Raw genomic sequence first — 14,846 nt, 5'->3', positions numbered from 1 at the left:
TGCCACTAAAAAACTATTAGGTTCTGGACTTTTAAAATATCTGTTTAGTGTTACAACCTTTTTTTTTTTTTTAATTGCCTGCTCATTAGAACAGAGTCCTTACTGCAAACAAAAAAAAAATAGAGCATTCAGGTTTTCAATTCCAGTTAAATCCCAATCTTCCCATGAAATTTTTTACTTTGTGGGAAGTAGAAGTGGGAAATTTAAGAATGCAAATGCTTCTGGATTGTACCGTATCTAAATCCAGCCCTTACGTAAACTGTAATTTGCTTTGAAAGAAGTTTCCTTCCTTCTTTCTGTTACATTTTATTTACCTAAAGGATTCAAAGAGCATCACTCTGAAACAACGTGGGATGGAGTTATTTTTGTACACATTGAGGATTAACTGGAGCATGTGCAGAGGAAAATGGGAGAATTGTATAGGAAAGAAAAAGCATATGTTGATACTGGTGTATAGTTGGCTTTTGTCTTTTTCTCCCCCCTCCACATTGATGCTTTCCCTACTCTATTTTTCTCTTCATTTTTACTTTTACTTTTTTTTTACTCCCTATATTTTTTTCTTTTATTGATCTGAAAGGAGTGCATAATCTCAAAAATGGGTTCATTGAAACTTTTGCACAACCAATTAAGTAAGGGCATTCAATGGACAAGTTTGATAGCCACTGAATTTCTGCTTCAGCTTCGGAGGTTATCTTTGGTAAAATGTGACTTAGAATGCTGGTACATTTTGTGGGAAAATGGCACCTCCTACCTGTGCTGAAGGTGGATGAAGTGAAATTACACTAAATGAGAGCAAGTTGTCATTGGGCATGAGTTGGCATTCTGAGATAGGATTTGATTCTGTAAAAGCTGCATATCTTAGGTATTAGTGATTTGGAGCTATTAAAAAAATAATTCAGAGGTGTTGGTAGGAAGATCAGTGCCTGAATAAAAATGAGGTTGGCACTAAAGTTATTTTGAATTTTATGAATAATCTGTTCAGGGGGTGGACCATAGAGATAATCTAGTACCCACGTGATACAATCTTCTGAAGACACACACTTCATAAGAAACAACATTTTTCATGCTGTGTTTTAACATTGAACAGTATGAAAGAATCAAAAATACTAGTGTGTATTATAATTTTTCTCTGGAGAGAAACTGTAAAAATAGATTTGGTTTGTCACAAATTCAGAATTATCACCAAGATGTTTAAGTGTTCTCAGCACCAGTTATTTTGTGGATTAAATTTGCAGGAAGTATGTGCTCAGATTGACATTTTAAGATGTTATTTCAGTGTCATATATTTATAATTGAGAAATGTATGATGGGTTTTAGAGACACTGTATCAAATAATCAGCAAGGAATATAGCTTGTAACAGATAGCTGGGAGCTGGTAACGTCTGTTACAAACAATTGGTTAAGAAAAAAAAGCTTTGCTTAAGCTAAAAAGGTTTTGCTGCAAAGAGTTGACCTTCATATATGTTTTTGCACCACTATTCCTTATTTCTTCTCTGTGACTATTGCAGACAAGTTGCATTTCATTTTATTGCAGTCCAGTTGAAAAATTAATTATATAGTGACTTGAATGCATATTTTTGTTGGTATGTAATGTCATGCAATGGTAATCATTGTACTGTTTGATCATGATGTTAGCTGATGAAATGATTTCTATCTGATTGTATAAAGCTACATCAAATTCTTGAACTGCATGCCTTAAGAAATTTTACATAGAATTGCAAGTAGGACACATTAGTGCTCTGGACTGTACACACAAAGGATCTTTATTTTTGTGCATATTATGGATCACTGGTTCTCTGTTTTGCTGACTCATATCTCATATAACAATTAGCAATAAATTGTAATGCTGTGTAGTAATTATAGCCTAGGAACTCACTATAGAAATTGCATCTAGATGGCTTTTGTTCATACCCAGTGATAGGAAGGATTATTAGCATTTGTGCCTTCTCAGCTTAAAGGATAATTTTTAGAAAGGATTTTACTTTAGAGAAATTCTGTATTAAAGATGTATACTTTAGATTCCAGGAGGAATACACGACTGAAAAGGTCTGTGTAGGATTAAAGCAATTTTTTTCTATTCAAAAGCTGTGAACATATGAATATAACATTAAGGATTTAGGGAAAATAAAGAGGCAAAATTCTAGAATAAAGCAGATAGTTATAAAGATATTAATTTCTTTGTGTCTTAAAGTTAGACTGTTCAAGCAGTATAGGATTTCAGCATCCATTTTTTCCAGTAGAAAATTTACTTATGAAAACTGAAAGGGTGTGTCAGTAATCTGTAAAACAGCATAGACGCTCTGTGGAAAAAGAACTCAAATTCATGGGAAGTTTTATTACAGAATACATAACAAGCTACAAACATTATGCTATAATTAATGATCTTAATTTTTCTAATCAACTTTGTACAACCTTAGTTTAATTTTTAGCAACTGGTAGGATAGAATGACGACTTTCAAAATAAAATCCCCTACTTAGCAGTTTACTATCTGAATATCAGAAGCCCAAATCTATTGCAGTGTTGTTACTTGGAGGAGCTGTGTTATCTGAGATGTTACATGTGTGTAAACAATGAAAAAATGTAAAAAAAAAAAAGCGTTGCTAGTTAAATATATATATTTCACTTATTTTATAGAAAATTTAATGAAAGACCTCGATGTAATAACAATTCCTAGTAAAGATGTTGTGATGGTACATGAACCAAAACAAAAGGTGGATTTAACAAGGTACCTAGAGAACCAAACTTTTCGTTTTGATTATGCCTTTGATGACACGACTCCTAATGAAATGGTTTACAGGTATGTGTATATGCTTTTCCTTTTTGTGAATCTTTTATCTTTTTTCTCTCTTAGCTTCTGTGTCAATAACTGTGGGATTACCTTGGTCATGGATTTCACTCCTATTTTCTGTCCTAGCAGATATATATATTGCTACCTACATTATTCTGCCTGTTTCCTTTTGTTTTAACTCTTTATCCTGTGTAGTTCACTTGCAATATCATCTCCATCTCCATTGACCTCCGTCCTGCTCTCAGTCCTCCTACAAGCCCTGCTGGTTTTCATGCTCTATCGTGTGTTGCCTCCCTCTTCAGCTACTGAATACACGAACAGCTTCACAAGCCTCAGGGTTTTTGTTTTATTATTTACCGTGTGTGTAGCACCTGAGGAACGTGAGTTGCAGCTTTTGGTCTTTGGTAAACTTGGAAGGAAAGGACAGCCCCAGCTCCAAAGAGCTTGCCATTTGCATACAAGATAATTAGTAGAAGGAAACAAATCAGGAAAGGGTGGGGAAAGAGTACAAAGAAAGAGAGAAATTACATTGCTGTATCACTAAGATACCTGAGCTAGCTTGGCTATTGGAAGCAGTGTGGCTGATGGAATACAGAGCTGCATGGAGTGAAAGGATCTTGCTTAAAATGCTGAATCTTTCTGATTTATAAAACAACAGCAACAAAAGCACGCATCCATTTTCAGCCCAAGGTATTTGGAGCTCCCTTTTCTCCTTTATGATTCTGCTTCACTTCCACAGTTGGCACAAAGTAATGCGTACAGCACTTTATAAAGCCTGTTTAGGAGTAGCTGTTTATCTTGTAGAAATCACTAAATGGGGTACATACTGTAGCAGGCAAGGTTAGACACCATAACAAGTCATAATCTGGGTACAGAGTCTAAATGCTGAGAAGATTTTTGCAAGGAATATTGATGTTAGAAAGGAATTTGATGAAGATGATTTTCCTTATGCTTGTTAAGTCTTTGCTGCAGCTTTGAGGAGTAATATGTTAATTCTTGCTTTCAATACAGCAGATAGATAGTGGAAATTAGCGTTGTATCCTAATTGATGTTGGATGCTAACATCCTGTTGCTTCGTAACAGAAAATTTGTAGTAAAAGAATTATAAAAAGGCCTTGAAAATCAAAATTTCTGTCTTATGCTTACTATAATTGGGAGAAGGGTGGTGCAAGGAAAATGTGTATAATCTGTTGGTTTACACTGATGAAAGACTTCTAAACAGCTGTGCCTCTGGAGATCTCTGTCTCCAAGGGCTTTCTGGTGGTAGCATCTTTCTTTTCTCAATACTGAAGAACTGGGGAGAGGGATCTAGCTGGTGATGTGTGTCTCCTGCAATAGCCCTCCTGCTTAATAACCAGTTCTTTTATTCTCTCTCCTTCCTGTTACTTATCTTTGTGAGCATAGTGTTTAAATGTGAGGAGTGTTTTTGGTATACAATGCTGTTAGATTTTTGTATGCTGTTTCCACTAGACTATTTCTATTAGTTACATAATACAGGAAAAACTTGAAAGATGGCTGTATTCATACGGAAACAGTAAAGCTCTGTGTAGCAGTACAGGCACAATAATGATTACTGCTTGAAGGGAAATCTGCTTCAAGGCCTCCTTTAATAACAGAACTAAGAACAGGATAGGTATCGTCATATGCCTTCACCAGAACTTCAGGGTCACACTGGGGAAAAAAACATAGTTTTTTTCCCAGGCAAGTTTATTCTGTTTTTCTCCAGCATGCTGAATTACTCGATGTATTTCTGTACTGAAAAATGTTCTTCAATCTGAGGGCAAAAAGTACCACTCTATTATTATTATTTTATTTAGATTGTATTTTAAGTACTTTTGAATTCATGAGCTGCAACACTGAGTTGCAAGTTTTTGTTAATATTAAAAAACACACACTAGTTTGAATGGGTATGCGTTTTGAATTTTAAAGAAGTAACAGTCTACATTTCTGAAAGATCCAAGATTTCAAATAAAGTAAAAGTAAAGTTGGACTGTTTCGATGTGGTGCCATTTGCAGCTTTATGAAAACATTTAAGTCCTCTTTTTCTCTAATTCAGCAGAATAAATAATTTCAAACTCAATTAAACAGAGATAACGGAGTGTATTTCTTAGATGTGAATAGGCTTTTTGAGATTTTTTCATTTATATATAAAGAGAACATGCCAAAATATAGGAATATCCTCTTGACGACAAAGGAAGTATATGTTTACTGGAAGCAAAAAAGAAAGGCTGAGGCTGATCAAGATCACCTGGTATTTTTTTGGTGAAAATTCATGACTCAGTTAAACTTAGATTTTTGCTTAACTGTTAGGTGCTAACTGGCTTAGTCTTACTCAGGTTGTTTTTGTAAGTCATCTTGTATTTCTTCCAAAGTAGAATGGAAGGGGGTTATAACATCTCCACGTTTCTGTAAACAATTGTTCATCTTTCCATCATTTAAAGGTGGTTTAGTGTAAACACCTGAAAAAAGTTTTGAAAGAGAGACTTCTGCAGAGAGATTGTTGCCTCCATTGGTAACTCGTCATTAGATTACCCCTTGCTTTTGGAGTTTTTTAGTGAAACAGTGGTGTTAAGCAGCTGAAGAAGGAGCAATAGCTATATTTTTTTCAGTAAAAATTAATTATCTAAAATAGGAAAATAATACTTTGGATGTTTTTTGACACATCAAAGAGTATTTCAGGGATTTTTCCACTCTGAGGAGCTTGGGTGTAAGTTTCCTTGAGGCTTTGCTGAGTATGTGTTTGTTCTCAAACTATTAAGATGTGCTGTGTTCTGAATTTGATGTTGGAAGCTGATTTGGGGATAATGAAAAAAAAAACCAAACCCAAAACCATAGCAGAATTTCAGTACTGGAAATACCTAAATATTTGTATGCGCCTCTTTCCTACTTATGTGTCTTCTAATGCCATCTTCTTTAGGGAGCTCCAAACTCCAGGTAGTAAGCCCTGCTGGGGTGTGTTATTATTAAAACAAGGAAATTGTTTTATATAGGGTTTAAAGGAGGGTAAAATAAATGGGGCAGACCTTGTCGCTTTTAATTGATTATTTGGGATGTTTTAGTGCCATAGAGCTGGTAGCCTCTTTAGTTCAGGAATTAACGTGGAGGTGTGCTTTGGTATCTCAAAATACAGGACCAGTTTTGTTACCTCTAGCTTTAAAATTTATAGTGTCCTTGTCGTAGTGACATCTTAAAGTAATTCAGTTTCTTAAGTACTGTTCTTTTTTGCATTTAAGATTTGCAGCTCGACCATTAGTGGAGACCATATTTGAAAGGGGGATGGCCACCTGTTTTGCATATGGGCAAACAGGCAGTGGAAAAACCCATGTAAGTATTTCTTCTACATGCCAGCAATACACTTCATTTTATGTACGATACACCTAGATAAATTCTAATAAGTAACAAATACATAAATTACAGTTCTGTAATCTCTCTAGTGTATTTTTGAACTTTTCTTATTTTTTAATTTAGACTATGGGTGGTAACTTTTCGGGAAAGAACCAAGATTGTTCTAATGGAATATATGCACTTGCAGGTGAGATTTATTGATGTATTGGCTTTTTGCAAAATAGTTAAGAGGAATAAATTTTCTGCTCCCTGTTGTACAAACATAAGGGTCTTTGTATTTTGCATTACAGTGGAGCTTTGGAAATGTCACAAGTAGTTCCTAGATGTATAGTGTTTACACTGTAAAGTCAGTGTATATATAGATTACTTAAAAATTCTTACAATGTAGTGTAGCAGTTTAAACTGTGAAGTTTTAGACTTGGTTGACTGATCCTATCTGTTACACTTGCTAAGTATGAGAGATGCTGCAAAATAGACTTATGCATTAATGAGTCTTCACTAAGTGAAAATACATAATGAGATTTCTCTTTATTTTGGAAATGTATTCACAGCTCGAGATGTATTTTTGATGCTAAAGAAACCAAACTATAAGAAGTTAGAACTTCAAGTATATGCAACATTTTTTGAGATCTACAGTGGTAAGGTAAGTACCTGGTCTGTCTCTGAGGAAAGTGGAATTTTTCTTTCACAAGTGAGATTTTGAACTTGTAAAAAAATTTTTTTCCTTTTGTGCTGCAAGCTGTATTTCTCATAATTCTTTACACTTCCTTTCCAGTCATGTTTTTTCATGGAATGTTTTGCATATTTATATCTATATCTGTCTGTCTGTCTGTCTATTTATCTATATATATAACTGTTGTGTTTTCTCTCTCTGTCCTTAAGGTTTTTGACTTGTTGAACAGGAAGACAAAATTGAGAGTGTTAGAAGATGGTAAACAGCAAGTCCAGGTGGTGGGATTACAGGAAAGAGAAGTCAAATGTGTTGAAGATGTTCTTAAGCTTATTGAAATAGGAAACAGCTGCAGGTATCTCCCACAGTTTCTATCAGTTTTTCACTGTACGTTAATGAATCAGAACATGATTTTTTTGGGATCTCTTCATAGCAGTGTCTTCTTAACATGGAGTGGATTTTTTGATAATGTTGGCTGCTAGTAAGGAATCTGCCTACCCTTTAAAGATATTTAGAGTTTCTCTGTCTCCTAGAGAGCAATAAGAACTGATTTGCTTACAGAATGTGAACTACATGTGTTATGTAATCAGTTTACTGACTTAAATTCAAATAATTTATAATCTGGAATACTGCCAGATTCTTCATCTATAGAACGCCTTGATACAAAGTGACAGAGGTTAAATTGTTAACAGGTTTGGGGTTTTAAGAGTCTAGCGTCATTGTTTTTATATTAGCCTTGTGAATAGACTGCTGCCTGATCAGATAAAAATGCCGTGAGCATTTTACGTGTAAGGTCTCTGGTAATCTGAAATCTTTGATGAACTGATTATTGTTACTTTTAAAAGGGAGGTAGAATGTCACTAATCATCCATTTCTTTTGAAGACATGGAAAAAGACGTATTCTTCTACTGTGTACATCCAATTAAGGTTGTATTTCTTGTCCCCACAAGAATTTTAGATGTGCTCTCAACATGTGTACGAAAATACAGGACTGAGTCCTGAAAAATGTAACATTTTGAGGTTAGTGTGTTTAACATGTATGGTCATTCACCTGTTCATATGTCCTTCCCTTCTCTGCTTTTGTTTAAAGAACATCTGGCCAGACATCTGCAAATGCACACTCATCTCGAAGCCATGCAGTGTTTCAGATTATTCTCAGAAGGAAAGGGAAATTGCATGGTAAATTTTCTCTGATTGATTTGGCTGGCAATGAAAGAGGAGCAGATACTTCCAGTGCAGATAGGCAGACACGACTGGAAGGTGCGGAAATTAACAAGAGCCTTTTAGCACTCAAGGTAACTGAAATGTTTCCATTGCCTTTGAGTAGGTGGAAGCCTTCTATATGTAATAGCAATGACTATTAAAACGAGTGGTTTTGCAGTCTTTGCTTGTCTACATTGTCTACTGGTGTGACAGGTAAAATAATGTATTGATTTTTCCTCTAAATGCCTGAAGGATCACTGGATAATTACCAAGTAGAAACATTGCAGAAGTATTGTGCCATGAACTCGCGCATAGTTAAAAAAAACGAAAGAAAAAACCAAACCTGTCACTTAACAAGAAATCCCCAGTAGTTGAATTTTGAAGGCTTTTCTGATATATATATTTATATATATTTTTATACATATATATATATTTATCAGGTATAAAATTGGATGATGGATGGCTTACTTTGGTACTCACGGTCTGAAATACTACCTGGAAATATTCTCATTTATCTCAGAACTTATTATTTTTTTTTAAAGTTACCTTTAGACCTGATTATTTACTGCTGTTAGTTAATTTGCCAAAGCAACACAACAGCAACAGAATTAACAGATTAAAATGACCTTTAAAAGCTAGAATCCATTTTTGACTACTTTTCTTTACAGCAAATTGGCTGATACAGTCACTTTACAGATTTTCATACATTAATCCAGGACACATCAAGAGAGCTAAGAAATATTTAAATTTTCATATGCCTTTTTTTGGTTTGTTTTATAATGTTCAGAAGAGGTTCAGTCTAAATGAGGAAAGTAAGTTTTTGGTGACAGCTGGGGAAACAGTAGGTTTGAATGTCTCTGAACTTCTCTGTTGTTGGTTAGTTTTGCTTAGGTTTACTCCTCTCAGTGTCAGCACTGTGGTTTTGCATAAAGAATCTGAAGCCAAAAATCATTGTGCTTATTCTCTATCCCTATATAAACCTGGGAGAAGACTTGTGTCTCACTCTAAGTAGATCTCAGAAAACACCACAGAATTGTAATGTGTAATGCGTCATTACAGAATTCTATGGCACATTGAAAATAGGAAGCAGCAGTTCCAAACTGTGGTCTGTTATGTTTTAGCATCAAAGTAAATAATGCAAGCAACATTGTGTTGATGTTGCCACTTGTTTCCAGATGTAACTGAATAAGGCTGGTTTGATTTTAGACAATTTTTTCTCTTGTTTAATGATGATTTTGTAGGGGATGGTGCCTTCAGTGCAATACCCATAAAACATACTTAGTACATTTTCGTACAACTTTGTCTTTTTAGTTATAGTGAGAGGTTCTGCTGATGCCATACTAGTGGTTGTGATCTAAATTATATGAGGAAGGTGAAATAAAAATAAGTGGAGGTCTTGCAGAGGTCTAAGCACCAGTACAAGAACATTATACAGCTTTTTACATTTGTATTCAAGACCCTTCAAATTAAACTGGTATGTTCAGACTGGTAGTCCTTGGTACTAACCCAAGATTTGCTGTTTACATTTGAATATCAGTCATGCCTTAACCTGTTCAGATTCTTGGTACAGAAAATGATTTCTGTAATGTCTCTATATGGAGGCAGTGTAGTCACTTTGTTACCTGGTTTTCTCAGCTGTGATGAAGAGCAAAAGTATTTAAAAATTCCATTAATTTAGAAGCTGGCAGTGTCCTCCTATAATCCTTTTAACAATAAGGAGGTAATCCAGTTCTAATTTTTCCAGGAGGAAGCAAACTAAAAATCATTCTGGTAAATTTAAAATATCATAATTAAACTTGTTGCTTTCCATATCAATAATTCAACATATGCATTTGTTACTGTTTGTAGTTTGTAATGACACTTGTTGAAAATCTGTTGCCCCTCTTCCTATCTAATCTGCTTTTGTCTTTATGTAAGTTTACTATTAATGTACAAATTCAAGGAATGCACCGCTTTGCTTACCTTTTAAAAAGCATTTGCTTGTGAAATTCACATTCAACAAGCTTCAGTCTTTCTATTCATCTGAACTGTGTCCATTTTATAAAATTCAGCTGGTCAGTTTTTAAAACAGTCACTTTAGTTAAAGCCAACTTGCCGTTCATTTTGTTCTGTTCTGTATTATGCCAGTTTTATTCTGAGCCCATTTTTATTTCTGTTTTATGCTGTTTAACAGTTGCAGTGCTTTCTTAGAAACCATGGGATTATAATCCATCCTGGCTTTTGGAAAAAGCTGTTTCTAGGAAATTTCAAAAAAGCCACAAGGATGTGGCTGCAGCTGGAGGATTAGCTGAACTACTATAGAACTATTCATGTAACATAAAAGCCATTCCATCTGCTAGTATTGCTAAAAGCAAAACTCTTAATTTGAAAAGCATTTGAAGCATGGTTGTTTGAAGTTGTGTGTGTAGATGTGTTAAATCCATACTAAGCCATGCGTCTGAAGAGATGCCTGTACACATAGTATTATGGCAAAGGCAGAAACTGGAATTAATGATCAAAATATGACAACAGCACCATGAAAATTTAAATTTAAACTTTCTTTTTGTATGAATTAATTTATTTGCTGATATTAGGGCTCTGATGTTTAGATTTTTGTGATCTTGGTTTGCATTGTTGTACTTAGTTGCTGCTGTAACTTCCATAGTAATTTCATAATATTTACATCTGTACAGGATTTCTTCCTGGAGTTCTCCAACCTATTGCAAATACTAGTTTAGCCCCATACCCTTCTGAATGAAAGAGGAGAACCTCTTTTTCGCATGCTTTATCACATGAAGAATATTTTAAAATAGGGAATGACTTTGTTTTCAAGTGTTTTCCAATACTGAGTACATTGATAGAGAGCTATGCTTACTAGAATCGTAGAAACACCATGTTGGAAAGACCTCTTGGATCATAACGTCCAACCATTCCTATCTGCCACTAAACTGTGTCCCCGAGCACCTCATCTACCTGTCTCTTAAACACCTCCAGGGATGGTGACTCAACCACCTCCCTGGGCAGCCTCTGCCAAGTGCCCAGTGGGCCTTTCTGTGAAAAATTCTTTTCTGATACACAGTCTGAACCTCCCCTGGCACAGCTTGTGGCCATTCCCCCTTTTCCTGTCCCCTGTCACCTGGGAGAAAAGCCCAGCTCCCTCCTCTCTACAACCTCCTTTCAGGTAGTTGTAGAGAGCAATGAGGTCTCCCCTCAGCCTCTGCTTCTCCAGGCTAAACAACCCCAGCTCTCTCAGCTGCTCCTCGTAAGACTTGTTCTCCAGCCCCTTCACCAGCTTTGTTGCTCTTCTCTGGACTCGTTCCAGAGCCTCAACATCCTTCTTGTGGGGAGGGGCCCAGAACTGAACACAGTATTCAAGGAGTGGTCTCACCAGTGCTGAGTACAGAGGGAGAATAACCTCCCTGGACCTGCTGGTCATGCCGTTTCTGATCCAAGCCAAGATGCCATTGGCCTTCTTGGCCACCTGGCCACACTGCTGGCTCATGTTCAGTCGCGGTCAACCAACACCCCCAGGACCTTCTCCTCCAGGCAGCTTTCCAGCCAAACTTCTCCTAGTCTGTAGCCCTGCATAGGGTTGTTGTGCCCCAAGTGCAGGACCCGGCATTTGGCCTTGTTAAACCTCATGCCATTGGACTCTGCCCAGTGGTCCAGCCTGTTCAGATCCCTTTGCAGAGCCTCCCTACCCTCCAGCAGATCAACACTTCCACCCAGCTTAGTGTCGTCTGCAAACTTGCTAAGGGTGCCCTCGATGCCTTCATCCAGGTCATTGATAAAGACATTGAACAGGGCTGGACCCAGCACTGAGCCCTGGGGGACATCACTTGTGACCAGCCTCCAGGTTTGTGACCTGTGGAAGCTTTCAGAAAGTTTTTTTTTTGAGCTGTAAAGAAAGTCAGTGATAAAGCTAGAATCAAATATACTGCTTTTAGTTGATAGAGTTAACATGTGTCCCTGTCCTTGCTGCTTCTGCTGGTGGAAGTAGATCACTGTAATTCAGCTGTTGGTTGTGGGTTTTTTTTGCTGTTGCTGTTTTAGTTGTTGCATAAAATTGAGGTAATTTTTTGATGGGATTCAGAAAGTTTTTAGTCTCCTGGTTAGTTTCTAAGTTCCTACCTCTCTTCTGAGGTAAAGGCCTAATACTTCTTGAGTCTAAGCTTTAACGGTTAATTTTAATCATATTTTAGGAGACAGCAACAGAACTGAGGCATGTATTTTCTGCTTTTGAACTGCATTTGTATTATATTTATTCAACCCACGTCAAAGAAAAATGCATAAACCTGTTTGCTCTTTCAGGAGTGCATTAGAGCCTTAGGCCGAAATAAACCTCATACACCCTTCAGAGCAAGTAAACTTACTCAGGTGCTAAGAGATTCATTCATAGGAGAAAACTCCCGTACCTGCATGGTAAGTTGGTTTGGTTAACTGCTTGTTCTCACAACTACAAAGTAAAAAGACACTGGGAATTTAGCCTATTGTGTTTAAAATTGGTCACTTGCTACTGACAATGTGTTGGACTTAAGTTGCACTATATGATGAGTGAGACTTTCAGTAGAGATATTTTAGATAACTTGCTCACTTCTTACTTGTTATTGGTTTTTCTTATGGCTTGTTCTAGTTTTCTGGCTAGGCATGTGGCTAGAAACACTTATAACTTGGTAAGTTTTTTTGTTTGTTTATTTTTAAAAAATGTCTTAATTGTATGAGTATTTGTTGACTCACACTTTTGGAGAAGGTGGTGTAGACTGGAAGTACAGTGGTGGGGTATGATCTTTAATGACAAAGAAAAGTTGAAAGTTGATACCAAAGTCATCAGAATATGCTCTAGGCTGTTGAGGAAGTAAGGAGTTGGGATAGATAGGGTGAATAGTTGTGTGTTGTATAAATATGCATTTGCATCAGTCTGTAATCAGAATACTTCTGTTAGGTGGTGGAAAGGACAAGTAAAAGCACTGGTGTCCAGTTGTTTTATATATGCACATTACCATTATAGAAATGCAAACTCTCTGCAGTGGACACTGATTGCTAGGCTTGTTTGTGTTGGTTACTTTTCACAGACTCCTTGGAAGTAAGTCTAGAGGCTAGAGAAATCTGCAGACCACAGTATGAAAACCATGGTGTCAGGGCAGCCTAGTCTTCACTTTAGCTGTTAGGTATGGTTCTAATTTGAAAACGGTAGTAAAATAGCATTTTTATTCATCTTAATAATTTAAGGAGACATTTGGAAAATTAAAAAAAAAAATTTAAAAACAATTTAGAAAATGACTTCGTAATCTGGACAGTTATGACTAGGATCTGCTTTGTTCTAAAGAAATCTAGAAATAGTCAGGATAAATAGGTTCTTTTGAACCATATTGGTCATTGCAGTTTTCTGAAGTTCTTTTCCTTAACTAGTTCCAAAAACTATTTAAAGTTGTTTTTGAAGAGTTACATGGTAAGGTAATGTATTATCATTTGAAATTTGCAAGGTAGCTACATGTAATAGTCTCGTATTTTAGCCAATGCTGCATCTTTGACATGCTGCATCTTTGATGTGCCACTGTCAAAGCTGAAGTGCCAGACTCCTCAGCCCTCTGGGGTGGCAACAGGAACTTGCAGACTTCAGTGTCCCAAAAAGGCTATTGATCCCATCATGATGGTTTATCAGTAATGTAGACACATTCAAAATAGGAAGAATGGCAGTTAATTGGGCATCTGAAAGGCGTTCCTGTCCATAAATATTGCAGATTTTTCCATCCTCTTTTGGAATTATGAACGAGGAAGCGAGTGACAGGTCAGAATCCTTCTGTCCTGCCTGGACTGGACTTGTTGGGGTATGAGGACATGTGATGTGGTGGACTTCTGTGTTCAGCAGACTAGGTCTTGTGTGTGGGTTCTTGTGACCTGAGTGGAATATTCACATGGCTGACAGCACTTAGAGTGGTGCTTCCCTCTAGCAGCAGTACTTTGTATGCTTCAAAACGCTGGCGCAGTCCCTTGGTGTTAAGGCAGTTGCCATGTGCATTGTGCTCTTGAGTGTTGAAGTGATGGAAGAGATGCACACATCTTTCATGTTAAATGAGGTTGGAAGGATTTTAGGAACTTGTAGGGGGTTGTTAATTAGCACCTACAACACTTTATAAAGTGACATGCAATTATATGGTCTTTTAAAATCTACACTTGTTGTTTTCATTAGTAACTGATGTGTACCAATATTAGAGATATAAACTTGTCTGTATGGTAGCAGGCTCTTTAGACTTTCTAGTCCCCTCCCACCATGTATTTTTCCTCTCTCCTCAACAGGAGAAATTCCTCTCAGGAATGTACTTTTCTGTAGTAGTACCAGCAGCAGGATGAAAGATAAGACCAGGATTAGCTAATCTTCATCAGTTTTGATCTCCTGATGCTGTGCTGCCTCAATAAAATGTTAGTGTGTAGGTTTATAGAGGTGTTTGTCCTGGGCAGTGCCTTTATGGCTCTCCTGAAAGGAGCACAGATGAAGAAATTGGACTAGTAATAGAAGCCAGGACAAATAATGATCCCACTGTTGCCTGATCGCAGTTATTATTTTTGATGAGTGCTGGAAAGAAGGTGAGATATTCAGGATGTTTTTTTTAACTGAAGAGGGGGAGACCTTTAGATTCCAGACATCTGATGGTAAGTTAGCTATACCAAGTGTTGTTCACAGATAACTTCTGTTTGAGAAACAAAAAAACCCTTTACTTAGGAAAATGCTTCAAACACATGCTTATATTTGATATTATTAAGTATGGTTTTGGACCGCAGCCAAAATAGGTTTCTCAAATCAGTATACAGTTTGCTTGAATGGAGAACAGCCAACAAAGATGTGTATGAAAAAAAATCTG

General features: G+C 36.6%; 1 protein-coding gene across 2 annotated transcripts in view; it reads left to right on the top strand.

The window, feature by feature from the left end:
• Window positions 1–14,846, top strand: part of KIF2A (kinesin family member 2A) — a 56,317-nt gene that overhangs the window by 31,305 nt on the left and 10,166 nt on the right. For both annotated transcript variants that reach the window (XM_069880226.1, XM_069880225.1), the window contains exons 9-15: window positions 2,636–2,798; window positions 6,023–6,113; window positions 6,258–6,321; window positions 6,686–6,777; window positions 7,017–7,159; window positions 7,895–8,099; window positions 12,298–12,408. In XM_069880226.1, coding sequence (XP_069736327.1) covers window positions 2,636–2,798; window positions 6,023–6,113; window positions 6,258–6,321; window positions 6,686–6,777; window positions 7,017–7,159; window positions 7,895–8,099; window positions 12,298–12,408 — 869 coding nt within the window. The remainder of the gene's footprint in view (window positions 1–2,635; window positions 2,799–6,022; window positions 6,114–6,257; window positions 6,322–6,685; window positions 6,778–7,016; window positions 7,160–7,894; window positions 8,100–12,297; window positions 12,409–14,846) is intronic.

The sequence above is a fragment of the Phaenicophaeus curvirostris genome, chromosome Z (assembly GCF_032191515.1).
Source record: "Phaenicophaeus curvirostris isolate KB17595 chromosome Z, BPBGC_Pcur_1.0, whole genome shotgun sequence".
Lineage (NCBI taxonomy): Eukaryota > Metazoa > Chordata > Aves > Cuculiformes > Cuculidae > Phaenicophaeus > Phaenicophaeus curvirostris.
Note: the sequence above shows the minus strand (reverse complement) of the source record. Positions and strands in the feature narration are given on the sequence as shown.